The 18,460-nt window shown below is 44.5% G+C and overlaps 1 protein-coding gene across 15 annotated transcripts in view; it reads left to right on the plus strand.

Moving 5' to 3' along the window:
* Positions 1-18,460, plus strand: part of LOC135212752 (early endosome antigen 1-like) — a 278,033-nt gene that overhangs the window by 146,415 nt on the left and 113,158 nt on the right. For all 15 annotated transcript variants that reach the window (XR_010313979.1, XR_010313978.1, XM_064246495.1 and 12 more), the window contains 2 exons: positions 9,611-9,756; positions 11,174-11,389. Coding sequence is in view for 13 of the 15 variants with exons in the window: in XM_064246495.1 (XP_064102565.1) it covers positions 9,611-9,756; positions 11,174-11,389 (362 nt within the window). In the remaining 2 variants the exon portion in view is untranslated. The remainder of the gene's footprint in view (positions 1-9,610; positions 9,757-11,173; positions 11,390-18,460) is intronic.

Consider the following 18,460-nt stretch of genomic DNA (forward strand, 5'->3'; position numbering starts at 1 on the left):
CGCACATTTTGATATATGAAACTCTATAAAAAGGCTAATATGAAAAGGAGCAAATATTAGGATAATGCCATGTACGTATTTTCGGAGACTTGCGGCCCGCGAATCGGCGCGCGGAGTGAAGTAAATATATTTTCAAAAATTTCACCATAAATCACAATACTGTTTTAGAGACTTCAAATTTGTTTCAAAATGAAGAAAAATGACGGAATATTACTAGGCCGTAAGAGTTTTAGCTTACAATTGCGTTTTTCAACTATTTCGGTAGAGTCAAATTTGACCGAACGTGGTTTTTTTTCTATTTATCGTGATTTATATGCAAATATTTCAAAAAAAAGAGAAAAGCTACAACCTTCAATCATTTTTAGTTGTATTCTACATGAAATTGCGCACATTTTCATATATAAAACTTTATGTAACAGCTAATTTTAAATGGTGCAAACATTTCGACAATCGCACAAAAAAATTCTGATTTTTTCGGAAGAGTTACCGCGCGAACGTAATTTTTTTTTTTCATAAATTCACCATAAATCGAAATATTGTGCTAGAGACTTCCAAGTCGTTGCAAAATGAAGGTAAATGATTGAATATTACTAGAATATAAGAGTTTTAGCTTACAATTGCGTTTTTCGACCATTTCGGTAGAGTCAAAGCTGACCGAAAGTTGAAATTTTTGCACTTAACGTTATTTATATGAAAATATTTCAAAACTGATAAAAGCTACAACCATGGGTTGTTTTTTTTGTATTGTGCATGAAATTGCGCACATTTCCATATATAAAACTTTATGTAACGGCAAATTTAAAAGGGTGCAAACATTAGGACAATCGCACGAAAAAATTTATCGGAAGAGTTATCGCACGAACGTAAGGAAAAAGTTTTTTCATAAATTCACCATAAATCGAAATATTGTGCTAGAGACGTCCAATTTGTTGCAAAATGAAGGCAAATGATTGACTATTACTATAATATAAGAATTTTAGCTTACAATTGCGTTTCTCGACCATTTCTGTAGAGTCAAAGTTGACCGAAGGTTGTAATTTTTGCACTTATCGTTATTTATATGAAAATATTTCAAAATTGATAAAAGCTACAATCATGAGTATTTTTAGTTGTATTGTGCATGAAATTGCGCACATTTTCATATATAATACTTCATGTAAAGGATAATTTAAAATGGTGCAATAATTATGTCAAAGTGACGAAATAATTTCCGAGATGTGTCACTGATACTTTTTAGTGCGATAAGAAAGAAATTCGCGCTTGCGCGCCTGCGTAGCGATTGTAAACAAAACAACGCCTTGATCCGTGAACTCCCAGCATCCCCCAAGGCGCGTGATACAAAAGTTTTCGGCTGGTAGGCCTATAAGTATTTTTCCTCCGCGAATTTTTAAAAAAACAAAAACGTTTTTTGAGCCGACGTATGATACGTCCAATCGGAATACGGGAGACATTTTGACTCGACGTTTAATACGTCCAATCGGCGTAAGAGGGTTAATGGACCTTATTACTGCAGTTCATATTTTAAGACATATGTGATATTTCTGACCATATCACCCTATTAGGAATCCACATATTAGATGACTGGAATATGCTAATTGGATATATCTCTACAACAGATACAAACTGCACACCATTCATCTGTTTCCATTTTGAGATGTGCATCATACATTGTATGCTTATGGCAGTCACATTGGCAAACTAGGTGCCTTCCTTCTGCTAAAACAGTCAACAAAGGCATGCATTTACCTACTGGGGCAGAGTGCCTTCAACTCCTAGGACATGATACCTTCTGGAGCTTACAGTGGGACTTGGATGTTCCTGCTTCCACAGTGATAACATACATACTAATTGGCTTTTGAGTAAAGTCTGTGTACTACCTTTGTAGAAGAGTCTATTTGGGACTCAGAGGTCTGGAAAAACTAACCCCTATTAATAATAATAATAATAACCTTTGTTCCAGTCTACTTCATATTTTGGTTTTGAGCATGTACTATGCTGGTGAACTTGCTGCCATGGATTTGATGGTTTTTTTTTTCTACAGCTACAAGATAGATTATAACTAATCTGTCAGCAACATTAATGTCAACACCTTAGGTGTGTCTCCATTTTGGCTTTATACCATCTAGGGTCTTCAAATCAGTGATGGCTTGAAGATTCCTTGTGGTAATAAGAAGGCAACACATTTTATTTTTTAAAACTATTCAGAATGTAATTACTATGAATGCTTTTTACACCGTGGCTTTCCTCTTATTTTTAGAGGGTTAAAAGTACGTTAAGTACTTTGTGGGGGAAATATAAACGACATCCAAAGATCTGATCACTTGGTACTTTCTGTTCATGATGTAGTTTTTTGGAAGTGTCCTTATTCTCACTTGAGGTTTGAATACAGTGGCAATGTTTAATATAGGATGTCTGTCTTTTCAGTATTTGACATTGAAAGTTAGATATATTCAGGCTTGTTTCACAACAAACCCATAAATTATTATACAGCCTGATTCCATGGTCCTCCGAAGCCTTGCACATTCTTTAGTTTGATACGCTAAACTAAATTAGTAGCTAGAAGGAGGCATTGCACATCCACTAATAGATCTGTGTTGAGCAATTATGTTAAACTTTTTGTGTATCTACTGACCTGTTAACATACTCATTGAAAGCTTTATATGTACTGGTTTGAGATTCGATTATGACATCACCATTAACTTCTATTTGTTCAAATGGAACTCTTTCCCTTATTGATGCCACTGAAGGGATATTTATCCAGTCAGCGCCTCGGTTCCTGCAATGCATAGCTAATTTTTTTTATGCTAACAATGTCACAGAAGTTTTGTTCTCATCAGTTAAAGGTTCAGGTCAGTCCTTTCTCAAGTATTTGAATCATACGATTGTGACTGTTGCATCTATGGAATTGAAGAGTATGTAAACACCTTGAGGAGTAAATGCCTAAGAAGTCTCTTATCACTTCTTAAATGCAGTCTCTCTGGTTGTCAGAAGTCTTAACAAAATTGCTTGAGAGACATTAATGCAAACATCTTTCCCAGAATTTAATAGGTCTTTTTGTTTGCAGATAGTTTTGTGGCAAATACTCGTCTTTGGTAGCTAATACTTAGTCTTTAGCACATGGGGTCAAACTATTACTCATTTTGACAATTCTTCTCATGCTGCTTATCCCTAGAACAAGGTGGGTCTTCTGTTTCTAGCGAGAGCGCTGTGACTGTCTGTTGAGGACTAAAGACTTCAGACATTGTATGGAAAGAAGCAGTTAAACCAAGAACACCAAATAATTCTGAGGGCTTATGAAACGGGTGCCCTTTAACCTATACGAATTTTTCAAAAGGGAGACAGATAATAGTGTGTTTTCGTGGCAGGCACTTGGCATTATCAATCTACTCTTGCTTATTTTTTATGAGCAATCTCTCAAAAATAGATGGACTCATCTTCATTAGGGTCTGCATTGGTCCCAGCTTTATTTTAAGGTGAGGACTCAAAGTGTTCTTCTTTTATCTCCTTGTTACCTATTTTCATTTCATTTGTCACCTGCAAGATGTTTTAAATCAAGAATTATCTCTTTTCTATGCCTTCCAGGATGGATAACTGCTTTTGCCCATTTTTCCCATTTGTTTTCATAATGACATCCCCTTTATTGCACACCATCTTGTAGTGCAATGGACAGAGTTCTTTTTTTTAACCCCATATGCCCAGCATGTAAGATCCAGTGAGACTCATAAACAAGTCTGGATTTCATCTCTTGATATTTCCCACTTAAGTGGAGATTCATACTTAACTGTATTGAAAGTCACAGGATTGTGGTGAAACAAATTCTTTAAAAACTAAGTAAAGTTACAGTGGCACCTCTACTTCATGGACCTAAAATTGTTGGCCTTCATTGCTTATGGGATACATCTGAGCTTAATAAAGTAGAAATATTTCATACTCAGCAGAATAATGTGGTAAACAAGCTTGATTTATCGCACAGTGAAACAAACATACATGACTGACACTTTCAAACCTGAATGGTCTTGAATCAGTCATTTGGTATCCTTTGTGTGGATTGTAAAGAACCTGTGCTTTGTGTCAGTTTGATCTTTTGTGTTCTTGCTTATGCAAGTAAAGTATGTATCGTTATTTTTCTTGTGTGTTAAAAGTTCTAACAAGTGTGCAGTATACAAGTTACATATGTAATGTACTTATAGTATGCATTGTTTAATTTTCAATTAAAGATCTTTTCAAAAGCAAGTGTCAATTTTCGATTAAAGATCTTTTAAAAAGTAAAAGTGTCAATTTTCAATTACAGATCTTTTAAAAAGTAAAAGTGTCACCCTTTGTATATCTGGCACTCGCATGTTCAGAAATTCGATGTTTGGGTTAATTTAAAGCATAAGTGCATGCATATATGTATCATATTTCAGAATAGCAATCAGACTACTGCAAAATGTATACGTATTATACTACTCATAAAAACAGTTCATTGTACAAGCACGTTCTCAGGAATTCTACGATTTGTGGTTAAAAGAAGTACAGTTGTCTTAGCCTACCATTTCCACACCCCATGGGTTTGAAACATCAGCTACCTCCATAATATATACGTAAATAGAATTGAGTGGTTCTGAATCAGATTAAAATGTTCCCAATGTCATTTTCAAGGTGGATCATGCTAAATTTACTGTGCATTATATAAAACAGTTTGGTTTTGAATTGTCTTGCATTTCATGCATTGTTTATATTTTATCATTTTCAAGATAAAATTTTGTGCTGTATGTAATTATTTTTTTATATCTATGTATGTGTCTATACATATACAAGCATCTTGTTACAAAACAGCGCTTTAGTTTCCTCTCGCTCACTGGTACAGTATTTTTATTGAAGTTTATTTATTTAGTGCAGTACAGTATTGTAAGTAGTATAGTAGGTTAACATAGTGTTAAGTGTATAGATTTTCAATTTGTGTATGCTTGCATTTAAATGCAAACATGTATGCATTGTGTTAGTGCAAGTGTATACACTACTGCAATTGGCTACTATGTAAAACTATGGTACAGCATTATATACATTTTTAGAATCAATTAATTTTGCAGATATATCCTTGAAAGTGTATAAGTAAATTGATATTTTAAACTGAATGATAATTACAAAATACTACTAGTTTGGATAGGCTAATGATTATTTAAGATGAGACTGGTGTATACTCGAAGTTAAGCAAGTTGGCTCCCTGGTATCATGTAGGCTATATGGAAATCTTCATTGCTGAATGGATCTATTTACTTATTGGGAAGGTAGACCCTTGACTGTCCATTAAGTTGAGGAATCACTATTTCCAAATCAGAATAAATTTTCATAACTACAACTTCCTCCTCCCATCGCCACTTAGTCTCACAGTCAGATTTTCATACTGCGAAAAGTGAGTTGGGTAATTATTGGACATTGGGAGCTATTGGTGCATGCACAAGGCTTCGTTTTAGCTACCATTTTGTTTTGTTCATCAAACAAGATATGGATGTGTCTGGGATTTCAAAGGCAAGCAATGGGCCGTATCATGAGTATAATGGGTCTGTAAGAAAAAATAAGTTTTCTGTCAGATATTGCTGGATTAAATAGAGGTAAAATCTACCTCTCTATTATGTGAAAGTCCATAAACATTTCTTCTTGCATTTACTAATATTATATATCTATGCCTTAAATAACATCATATTAAGAGGTATAATTATTCGTGCAATGCACTGGCAGTTGTAACTCTGGGTTGGTATGTGCCTTAATTCTGGGGCATGGGTTAGTATGTGCCTTAATTCTGGGGCATGGGTTAGTATGTGCCTTAATTCTGGGGCATGTGAACTGCATGGGTTCATTGAGTTTCTAGGGCTTGTCCTGCTAATGCTGGTGATTTGTGGTGGTCTACTGTGTTTTGTTTGGGAACAAGTTATTCCAATTTTACTTTGCGTAATACTAAAGTAAATAAAATTTTCTAAGAATTGCAATTACCCTTACTTAATTTAATGTATTCCCCTGTTTCCCCTCCAATCTTTTAACAACAGTTTCAGGTTTTTCTCTTGTGTTCTACTTTGTGTTAAATGTACATTACAACACTGATAAGGTAGTAACAAAAGTCAATTTTATCTTTCCAGTGGTGTATTCTTGGTTTGCATGTGTACTCTTTCATTTGTTATATTTTCATAAGCTTTGTATGTCCTTTATTATTATAATACATAATCATAGGCAATATGTTCATTATAACCCGTTTATCATAAGATGCCGTATTCTATGTAGAACTCATTCCAGTTGAACCATTATCCAGAAAAATGAAACTCCTCCATCTGGCTGACCTTTTGATGCTCACATCTAGACTCATTTTATTGTCCAAATCCATAGTATCAGTATTTTAGCAAATCTCTCTCAAATTGTTGTTGTGTGCATCAAGAATTTTTTGCTTTCTTGCACTTCTGCTAAGGTTTCCTCACAGTGTTTCTTTTTCTGGCTTTGTTTGCCCTTATTGGTGTGTATTTTGTTGACAACCAACTGCCATCTTCCTCCTCTAGCAGGATTGGAGTTGGTATCCAGTCAGTGTTCTTTTTTTAGAAGAGGCTTCATCTATGAATTGCGTTTTTGTATTTCGTTTGTTAATGCTGTCTTAAACAATAAATTTCTTTACCCAGACTAGAGCGTGGGGATCTGTGTAAAGTTTTCTATCTTTTTTGAGGCTTGCTTCTCTTAGAAGGATTACTGGGAAATCATTTTTCTGCTATCTGTTGTCTTATTTTACCTTCTATGAATGGTGATTTATGAATTTTGCTTGGACAAACTTTCACTTATTTTTAACGGTTTCATATTTGGGAAATTGTGAATATTTTGGTGTTAAATTTCATTTAAAGTCACCTTGAGCTCTTAAGAGACTGTATCTGAATGTTTTGTCTTGTTTCTCTTCCGGGTTCAAAATGGGATGATGAAGTGGTGTGCATGGTGAGTGTTTTTCATGATGGGTTCTTCCCAAGCTAGTTTTTTGCCTCAGTTCTGAAATGCTTAAGCATAGGGGCCAAAGGCTGCCCTATGAGGCTTGCAGCTTGATCATGTCCTCCCAGGACAATGCCTTCTTATATTTTGTCATGTTCATCCTGCTGGAAAAAATTCAGACCTCAAACCTACAGGAACATGACTCCCAGCAAAAAAAACCCTTGGTACAGAGGTGATCACCCAGAGCATCTCGGTCATTCCTCTGTGAGGGCAGTTACCTTTTCCCCTCAGGAATGGGACTCTTTTAATTGTTTCTGATAGTGAGATATTATCATATGACCTTTGCTAAATATTTTCTTAATATTCCATACATGTCTATTTCTTCGATATCTTCAGGATTGATGTTTGCAACGTTGTAGGGTACTGAAAAATTTATAGAGGCACATCTTTTGGATGGAGACATCTTCCTTTGACTTGTTTTTGTTTTTTGTTGAATCACTTTTCATTATGCCGGTTTTTTTCATAGGAAGGAGTAGATGCTCAGTGTTATAAGCTCCTTCCTGGCAGTTTTTTCATTGTTTTGTAGTTTAGTCAGGTTCTTGATTTTTTGTTGAATCACTTTTTCATTATGTTGGTTTCTTTCATAGAAAGGAGTGGGTGTTCGGTGTTACAAGCTCCTTTCTGGCAGATAAGAAACTGAGAGAGCTAAGATAGTGGTCCACTCATTAGGGAGGGCCTCCATTCTCCACATATGGCTGTCCTTCCATCTTAGTCAATATGATGAAGAAGAGGAACTCGGCCTTCAGGGGACTTGTCCAGCTGACTCTCACAGCAACTCTGGAGGTTAGGACCTTAAAACCACCAGACCAATCCTCTTCCCATAGGCCCTGGTATGAGAGTTGGGGGTGAAACTAACCAACTTGTCATGAGGGCAGCAATCTTTCACAAGATACTCTCTCACCCTGGGAATGCTTGGTGTCATTGACAGCTGTTTCTCAAGGGAGGAGGGCTCTTCAGACTAAAACTCTTTCAGCAGAAGAGGTTGAGACTGGTCACCCTGCATTGGCATTGGCACCTTCCCAGTGAGATGTTCCTTCTCTTCTTGTGTAGGTAGCATATCCTGCCAGCAGTAGAAGTCTAGGATATCTTTACCTCAACAGAGGAGCTAGGGCCTTCTAAAAATTTCTGGCCAGATAAGTCAGGAAGAGATGAGTGCAATCTTATCCTCATCTGCAATGGAGTCAGACATTCAGTGGAGCCTTAACAGTTGGCTATTTGCAATGATAGAAACCTCAGAGAGTTGGACACCAGTGAAACAAGGCATGGCTCAAGAATTTCCTGAACTTATGCCCTTCAAGATGGAGACAGTGGGCTTGCTGATTAGATCCACCAAGAAGGTCAAGTTTGTGGCAACCTTGGACCTCATGGATATGTTTTTCCACATTTCAATCTATCCAACCTCAAGGAAGCACTTCACTGTGGATGATCTAGAAAGTTATACCTATGTAGTTGTAAACCTTGGGTTGTTAAGAAAGCCTCAAGTCTTCATGAGGGTTCTCGCCCTTTTAGTGTCCTGGGTTCGCAGATCAGTCATCTCCTTGTTGTTACCAAGACGCTTAGCTTGTCTTAGCCTTTTACTCTCTGGCCATAACAGAGAGCCTGTAGTAGCCTTGCTGGTCACTTGTTCTTGCCTGGGCCTTCACTTAAGTCTGGCAGATTAGATCTTTTCCCTCCCTCACAAGCAACATGGCTGTGTATGACTATGAAAACCCTAGAGGAGGTGTGGCTCTTGGATGACAGATTTCACTGGTTGAAGTCTGCTTTCTGACCATTTTCAAAGAAAGCAATCCAACATCAGAGCAATGGCAGATTGCATCAGGCCTTTTGACATATCTGGAGGAGTTGGATCCCTTCAGCAAATTTAGGGTTTGATCGTTCCATTTTCAAGCTGCTTCCATGCTGGATGACTTCCTAGCCCTGTTACAGAGGAAGTGATGACCGAAGTAGGTGGTGGAGGGACATAAAGAACCTGAAACATGCCAGAAGCCCATATTCTCACAAACACCTTGAGTAAAGGGTTGGGAGCCTACACTGGACCTTCAGTCAGGGACCTATCAGATATTCTGACATCTCGTGCAGTCCACCCTGAGATTAGTCAACACCTCCCAACTGAGACTTGTTGTTAGTCTGGAGGAAGTTGATTAGGGCTTCCTGTGAGCCTGTTGGCTAACCCTTTCTCCAGGGCATAACAGTAAAAAATGCTTTTTTCTTCCCCTCCTCCCTGTTTTTATTTATTTAATCCACAGTGTAACATGGAATGCTTAGAGGTGTTATGGGTGGTAGGAAGCCAGCTAGACAGAGGAGGTGAATTTCTTTTATGAAAGTGATGCAACAGGTATGAGTTCCAGTAGGAACAAGGCATCCCATGATTAATGGGTTTTTGTGAAGAACATGTTCTTATATCATAAAAACATTTTGTTTTATTATTTGAAAACTTGGTTACAGCATACCAAGAAGACCCTTTTCACCAAAAAAAGATGTTCCACCCAGTCATCTTCCTTATTATTACATTATTACAGCGTATGTTTGTAAAATTTTATTCCATTAAAGCTGACAAAATATGATTTAAGTATTTTTAAAGTTACTAATGCCTTTTTTCCTTCAATTACAGCTGATGTTGCAAAGCATAAGTCACTTTTAGCACGTTGCATGGATAACATTCGGGGCAACAAAGAGCGTATTGCTGTGCTTACCCAGGAAAGAGATGTTGCCACGTCTCACTTACAGGAGAAGATAAAACAGTTGGATATCATCAAGGTTTGTTTAGATTTCCATTCATGTTTTTAGACATAATGGAATGATAAAATTTAAACTGTGAAGTAGTTGCAATACTCTGCATTATTTGAGAATTATAATTTTTTGTACAATCCATTTTTCATGAAAACTTATATAAGAGGCTACCACTAAAATAGATTTTTTTTATCTTGTTTGGAGATGATATTTACTAACAATTAGTTAAAGAATGGCTTGTGTAAGTATTAAGGCTTATGGAATGCAAGATATGTCATGTAACATGTTTCTACTCCTAAAACTTTCACTACCTTTTTCAAAGAATACTACAGCCCTCTCTGACCATCATTCTTTAGACTCCATTTTGGGGCACTTTCTTTTCAATCTTTAATTTTTTTTAGTGATAACCTCTCCATAGTAAAAACTGCTGTAGACATGGTTTTGTGCTTTATTTGAGAGAGAGAGAGACCAACTTAACAACATGTGATTCAATAAGACTACCAGAACTGGAGTAAACTACAAAATAATGACTAATATAATAATGAGTACAATATCACAAGACTATAAAATTGATAATGTAAGAATCAAGGGAAAAGTTCCCCAGCCAAAACAGCAAACATGTTGAAGATATGAATGTGAGTGAAAGCGTAAATAAAATATACCTCACTAAGGGAAAAGTACACAAAAGCCAATTCTTGTTAGCTTGACTTGTATGCTTAAATTTTCTCCCATTATAATACTGTCTGACTGGGTCAGTTTCATTTCTGTCTTTGAAAGCTTTCCCAAAACTTTTGTTGTGCTTCTTCTGGTCTCCTCATTTGGTGCATATACTGAAACTACATGCACAACAGTCCTTCATAAAATCCTGCTATGTCTACTTTCCTATCATATATTCTTTTCATATTTGCAATTTCATTTTTTGGTACTGTTTACTGTTCTTTTGTATATGTACCTTCATGTATTCAGTGTATGTTCACGGTTTGCCTAAAATCTCATTTACTGCTCCGGTTCTTTCAATCATCATTCTTACTTTCACCATTGCTACAGTCATTGAATTGAGATCATGAATTCAAAGAAGGTTATCATGTTAAATAATAATCTTTGAATTTTTTCATTCCGTCAAAAGTAGCTTAGCATCCCATACTGTTGAACACAGTCCACCACATAAATAAGTACTGTATATGGACTTAGGAATGACTCAATAGACATTATCTTATTTTGAGCTCTATGTGTCCAGGGGACATTTTGCATGTTTGAGACTCAATAGTATATCATTAACTGTATTGGTAGTCTTAAAATTCACTTCAGTAGAAGCCACTTAGTGGAAGCCTCATCTTGTATTTCATTATCAGAGATTTTGTGAATTACTAGACAGGCATTGCACTTTTAATCACCACTGTATTTATTTGTTCAGTCACAAGAAGGATCATTATTATTCCTGCAGGAAGAACATGTAAAGGAACTTGACTCCCTGCGGTCGAGCATGGAATCCTCAGCCTTGAGTATGGCTGAAACTAAAAAGCAGTTGTTTGAAGAACTACAGGCAAAGGAAGCTGAAATGGAACGGTGTAAGAGAGCAGCTGCCAATTTAGAAAAGAGACTGCAAGAAGAACAGAGTCGATGGCAAGAAGAATTACAAGAAAGGGATGCTGCTGTGCAGGTATTGTTATTATTAGTTTGTACATGGGAATGCACAAGAATTATTCTGTTAATGAAGAATGACAGATATAGCAAATATGTTTTTTTACAGTTATAAGCAGACTTGGTTAATGGTGATCCAGTTTTATGATGTGTGCTAGTCACAATTCCATGCAAACTGTCGATTTACATCCTGTGTCTAAAATTGCGTCAACCACTTCCCAAGACTCTTCCTTTATTTTACTAACTTCTCCTACATAAACTTATTCTTCTTCTGGCCTAGTTTCTGTGTTCTGCTTATTTCTTTCTTGTTTTGTTTCTCTTCCTATTTGGAAAATTCTGAGGACAATCCCAGCCCAATCTCATTCCAATTTGCATATTACACATAATGTTACTTTCCCTTCTTTGTTTATAGGTATTTTTCCACCCCTACCTCAGTTCCACTTTCCCCGATATCTCTGGTTTTCCCTCTCTCTCCCAGAACTCACATTGCCTTTTGACCCCCTCCATTCCTGTTCCTCTTTATCCCCCAAATCTTTCAAATGTTCTTTGTTCCGACACGGCATACAAACCTTCGGTCCTTTTACAATAGGAAGGTACTAGCGGCAGCTGGATAGGTCGTAAGCTTTCGAACAAGGGGTTCGGTAGTTAACTGCTTGTCCGACAGGCGCGCGCGCGCGACTGGGAGGTAAACAAACCACTTTTGCTTTCGGCCTCACAGCGAGTGGACGTGTGTGTTCGACGCTCTCTGCCCGCTTCTCGTCGTTTGCTTTCCTTGAGTATATGGTTGTGTTTGTGTATGAATCATCATTGTAAGTACAATCATTCCTCTTTATTCATCCAATTGTGGTTTATTGATCAATCATGGAATCTCCACGCCTCGCTACCCCCCGGAGATTGTGCCCGGGTACCGAAGGGCGTAAATGCGGTAAGTTCCGCTCGTTCCCTGAAATTGATCCACATATTTTGTGTGCTCGGTGTCGGGGACGCGAATGCACCCGAGCCGAGCCCTGTGAAGTGTGTAATAATTGGTCGGAGGCGCAGTGGGGCTTGTACGAAGGTAGGAAGAAGCGAAGGCCTGCAAAGGAGTCGTCGGAAAGCTCTCCCGCGACTCCTTTGGTTACGGACACTTCGTCTTCTTTCCTGCCGCCCGCTCAGCTCCCACGGTTGGCGCCTTCCCCTTCGGGGGGGGTTTCTAGGTCCTTCTCCTCACCCGACCTGTCGAGTGTGGAGGAGGCCGCTAGATACCCCGATGTCGAGTTGTACTCTGGGTCCTCTATCCGTTCCTCTTCATCGCACGAGCGGGTAGAGGATCCTGCTAATCACCCGACCTTTGCTTCCTCAGGTGCGGTTGCCGCGAAGGACGACCTCGGACAGGTGTGGGCATCGTTGGGTCTGCAGGGCGTGCCGAGTGTCCAGGGGCTGCTCTACCATCTCGCTGGCTCTGTGGCGGTCACGCATGCTACGGTAACGACCACCACCACGACCCTTTCAACTCCTGGCTATGTTTCACCTCCTCACCTGGTGTACACCCCGCACGCGGTCTCTGTCACACCAACTACATCGGTGCAGGGGCCAGTCGCCGTACCACGGAGTGTGATGCCGCCGCCTGGGTTTGCCGTGCTGCCTCGACCGGACTTCGTGTGCCCGAAGAGCTCGCCCCTGGACCTCCCACCAGTACCTAGGATGTCTGTGCCGCTGGTCCGTCCACCTGGGCCGCCTGTACAGCCTGCCGTACCTGCCGTACCTGTCCAGCCGCTGGCCACGGACGTGATGTTGCCGACCACTGCTGCCGTTCCTGTACCTGCTCCTGCCGTCTCCACTGCTGTTCCTGTGGTGCCTGCACCTGCTGACGTTGTTCCTGTTAGTGGCGCCGCTGCTCCCGATGCCGATCTGTTCGGACAGGTGCGTCCGGGCCCTGTTGCTTCGGCAACAGCAGCCCCGGCTCCGCCCTGGATGACAGATCTGACATCGGTCCTGAGGAGGTTGACGAAGAAGAAGAAGAAGAGGAGGAAGGTGTCGTCGTCGTCTTCATCGTCTTCTTCGTCGTCGTCGTCGTCTGCCGACTCTTCCCCTTCTTCTTCTAAGGCTCCCCCGCCTAAGAAGAAGAAGGTCGCCTCCCCCCCCCTAAGAAGTCTCCTTCGGGAGCTTCTAAGGGCCCGTCTCGCTCCGGTGAGACGGGGGGTTCTTCCGCTGGTCACCCTGCTCCTTCGGGGGCAGGACCCGTCTCCTCTTCCGCAAGGAAGAAGACTACGGGGACCAGAGGAGTGCCGGCTAACACCGGCACTTCCTCTCCTGCTGTTAGTGGTTCGACCACGGCAGCAGGATCCGTCTCGGCCTCTCGTTCGCGAGAGGTACCGAGTGTACGGTCGCCTACCAGCGACCGTGCAGCTAGGAACCAGACCTCTGAGCCAGCTCAGCGTCAGGTTCACGGCACGGAGCGGAAGACTGGTGACAGCCGCTCACGCGACTCTCACCAGACCAGCTCTCGCTCTCGCGGCGAGCAGCTGGCTACCCGGGCGGACGTGACGGTCCACGACCGGCCACGGGCTGAGGCTGGGAAGAGGTCCCCCCGTTCGCCGGCACCAGCCACGGCTGGTACCAGCGACGTGACGCGCCGTGAGGATACGCACCGGTCTCACCGTGACAGTGGAGCTCGCCGATCGCCTGACCGTCACTCTCACAGAGAGCGGTCGGGTACGGCGACCAGCACCAGCTCTTCTGACACACGAGACCGGGGCCGCTGTTCTCGGTCCAGCCGTTCTCCACAGCGAGACGGCTCGACTAGGCCTGCAGCTCGATCGCCACCGCGGGTTGACGATCGCCTGCAGTCTTCCAAGCCCACTGGTTCTGCCAGCGAGCGAGGAGGGAGCGTTAGGTCTGCCTCTCCCATACCTTCAACCTCCTCGGGTTACACCGGGAGGGGCGAGGTGCTGAGGAGTGATCGTGAGGGGTGCGCCCCTCAGGATCCCACCACGACGTCCTACGTACCAGGCACGGTTCTCGGACCGGCCAGGTCGTATGCACAAGTGGCTGGAGGAGACCGAGAGGGGTCTGTCGCTGTTCCCCCCCTCGAGGGGGGAGGGTCTCGGGAGATGCTCCTGTTTGAGGGACTGGATGGTCCTACTCCGCAGGATGCAGTCACTCCTGAGATTCAGAGGAACTTTGCCGAGGTAATTGCGCTGATTCGTCAGCACAACGACCTCGCGGAAGGATCGCCGCTCCCACCATCCGAGCCCACGTCCCGGCTCGAGTCGTTTTGGGGCCCGAAGAGGGAACCCAGACCGACGGTGGGTTTGCCGCGTTCTGAGCTTGCCGACTCAGTGCTGGACCAGGTAGAATCTCTTGTCTCCGGGCAAGACGGTTCTCTAAAGTCTGGCAGGTCGAGCAAGCTGCTTCCACCTCCTCTGCTGCGACAGCGGCGGTTTTACGTGCCATCTGAGGACCCGATGCCGCCCAAACAGGTGAACCCGGAGTTAGCCAGGCTGACTCCGGGTGTGTCTCTGCAGCAGCTCCTGTCCGAGAACCTATGGTTCTCGCAGCAAGAGGCACTCGGCCTGGAATCCACTGCCATGGCAGCTTTCCAGGCCGTCTCCTGGTTAGATCTGTGGTCCCTCACAGTATCTAAGGTCGCAGCCAACTCCGGGGGAATTTCTCCCGAAGATGACTCGGCCTTTAGGAGACTTTGCCAGTCTGGGGGAAGAGCCATCTCCTTCCTTGCCCACCAGACGGTGAACCTGTGGGCCAACCTGGTTCTCCGACGTAGGGACGCTGTCCTTACTCGAGTTTCCAGGGCGGCTGGGCGTGAAGCGGCATTGGGACTCCGCAACGGACCTTTACGGAGTTCCACGTCTCTCTTCCCAGGAGAGATGGTGGACGCTGCGGTGGACAGACGGCGCACTGACGACAGTGACCGTCTGGTTCACCAGGCAGTCTCGAAGGCTTCTGGGCAGCCTCGGACTGCGGCCAAGCCAAAAAGCTCGGCTAGCGCTTCCACGGTGGCTAAGACGGTAGTCGCGTCGAAGTCCCGGGGAAAGACTCTGTCTTCTTCGACTTCTACAAAGGGGAGCCGTAACCAGCCCTCCTCCCAGCCCTCCTTCTCCCGAGGAGGCTCTGGGAAGAAGTCGAAGAAAGGGGGGAAACGCTAGGGACGGCGTTCCCCCTCACCTGCTGCCGGAAGTGGGGGGGTGCCTGGCCAGCCATTGGGCAACTTGGCAGCGCTACGGCGCCGAGACCTGGATTGTAGATGTCCTTCGGGAGGGATATCTATTACCCTTCGAATCTCGGCCACCCCTCACATCCAACCCGGTCCAACAGCAGTCGTACGTTCCAGGGTCATCGAAGGACGTAGCATTGAGACAGGAGATCAAGACCATGCTGAGCAAGAGAGCTGTAGAAATCGTCACGGATCAGTCACCGGGCTTTTACAGTCGACTCTTCCTGGTGGAAAAGTCTACGGGAGGCTGGCGCCCGGTGATAGATCTCTCTCCTCTGAATCGGTTTGTTCGCCAGACCCGGTTCACGATGGAGACGGCACGTTCCGTGCTCGACTCCATCAGGGAGAACGATTTCATGCTTTCAGTGGACTTGAAGGATGCGTATTTCCAAATACCCATTCATCAGTCCTCCAGAAAGTACCTCCGCTTCATCCTCGACGGGACGGTGTACCAGTTCAGGGCACTTTGCTTCGGTCTCTCAACCGCCCCACAGGTGTTCACGCGAGTGTTCACTCTGGTGTCTGCCTGGGCCCATTCGCACGGGATACGTCTGATGAGGTATCTCGACGATTGGTTAGTCCTGGCGAGCTCCCGCTCGCAGTTGCTACAGGACAGGGATCGACTGCTCGAGTTCTGTCGCGATCTGGGGATCGTTGTGAACTTCGAAAAGTCCGATCTCGAGCCCAAGCAGAGGATGAAGTACCTGGGTATGCTGATCGACACGGTAGCAGGGCGAGTCTTCCCCGCAGACTCGCGGATCAGCAGATTCAGGGAGGCAGCCAACCAGTTCCTGTCTCGGCAGGAACAGGTAGCTCAGCGATGGCAAGTCGTGATCGGACACCTGTCGTCACTCGAGAAGCTAGTCCCTCACGGGCGTCTTCACCTGCGGTCTCTTCAGTGGAGACTAAAGGAGAGAGTTGGTCACACGGACTAGGATCCCCAAGCTTTCCAGTGTTCACTGACACAGGCAGGGTTGAGGCAGGACCTAGCCTGGTGGCTGGACGACAGGAACCTCTTAAGAGGAGTGCCTCTGCGCACTCCCCCCCCGGACATGCATCGACCGAGGGATGGGGCGCACACCTGGAGGAGTTGCTGACTTCAGGAGTGTGGGACGAGAACGACAAGCACCTTCACATCAATGTACTGGAACTCAAGGCGGCGTTTCTCGCGCTCCAAGAGTTCCAGGACCGCTTGATGGGACACTCAGTGGTGTTGATGTGCGACAACACCATGGTAGTGGCCTACGTCAACAAACAGGGGGTCCTAGTGTCTCTCCCGTTGTACCAGTTGACTCGGCAGGTGCACGAGTGGGCCGAGGCACACTCAATAGAGCTGTCGGCACGCTACATTCCAGGGAAGAGGAATGTAGTAGCAGACACGCTCAGCCGTCGGGAATCAGGTGGATAGGGACCGAATGGTCTCTACACCAGGACGTGGCGGAAAGGCTCTTCGACCTGTGGGGGCGACCAGTCGTGGATCTGTTCGCCACCCGGCACAACAGAAAGCTTCAGGTTTTCTTCTCAGCCGTGCCGGACCCATGGGCCGCTGCAGAGGACGCTCTCCAACACCCGTGGGACAACCTCTTCGTCTATGCCTTTCCCCCGTTCAGCCTGATTCGCAAGGTGATCAGTCGAGCACTGGTCACCCCGAATCTCAGGATGATCCTGGTGGCTCCCAAATGGCCACAGGCCATTTGGTATCCGGACCTGCTGGCTCTTCTCGCAGGAGAACCGAGAGAGATTCCCCCTTGGCACAACCTTCTCGCCCAGCCACACGTCGAGCGGTACCACCGAGCAGTCCAGTCCCTACGACTTCACGGCTGGCTGTTATCCACCATCTCTTGCGAACGAGAGGCTTTTCTCGTAGCGCAGCAACAGAGATGGCTGGAAACGTCCGTCAGTCCTCTGCAGCTGTGTACCAGGGGAAGTGGGCCGTCTTCTGTGGTTGGTGTCGTAGACGGGGTCTATCTCCTCTCAGAGCCACTCTTCAGCAGGTAGCGGATTTCCTCGTGTTTCTTCGCCGAGAGAAGCTCCTCTCAGTCCCCACAGTCAAAGGATACAGAGCCGCCCTGGCTCTCGTCCTGAAACTGAGGGGATTGGACATCTCGAACTTGTTCGAGATCTCCTTGCTTATGAGGAGCTTCGAAAGGTCTTGCCCACCCAGGGAACTCAGGCCCCCTGCGTGGGATGTGACTCTCGTCCTTAGGAGTTTGACTCGAACGCCGTTCGAGCCACTCCGAGAGTTGTCAGACAGGGATCTGACCCTCAAGACCCTCTTCTTGCTGGCCCTGGCATCGGCGAAGAGAGTAGGGGAACTTCATGTGACGCTCGATTTCGTCCCGAACTTCGTTGCGAAGACTCAGAAACCGTTGATCCCTGACGACAGGTTCGAGTCCTTCACGATTCCCTCCCTAATGGACTTCACCGATAATGATGCGGATGAGATGCTGCTTTGTCCTGTGAGGGCGCTACGGCGCTATCTGAAGAAAACTCGACACCTCAGGCCTGAGTGTCGACGCCTCTCGTAGCACCGGGGTAACCAAGAAAGAAGTATCCAAGAACACTCTTTCATTCTGGCTGCGTGAGGTCATCAGGAGGGCGTATGAGGCTGATGGTAGTGACGACATCCGTACGTCCCGTCCGAGAGCTCACGAAGTCAGAAGTATTGGCCCCTCGTTGGCGTTTCGTAAGAACTTCTCCGTGGCGCAGGTTCTGAAGGCAGGGGTCTGGTCTAACCAGACCACCTTTACGTCCTTCTACCTTCGGGATATTGCCCACAGGTCCTTGGATACCTTTTCCTTGGGACCCGTGGTGGCTGCTCAACAAGTTGTGTAGCTAACCCAGACCCTCGCAGGCTGAAACAGCATCGAGTCCTGG

Source organism: Macrobrachium nipponense, chromosome 41 (assembly GCF_015104395.2).
Source record: "Macrobrachium nipponense isolate FS-2020 chromosome 41, ASM1510439v2, whole genome shotgun sequence".
NCBI lineage: Eukaryota > Metazoa > Arthropoda > Malacostraca > Decapoda > Palaemonidae > Macrobrachium > Macrobrachium nipponense.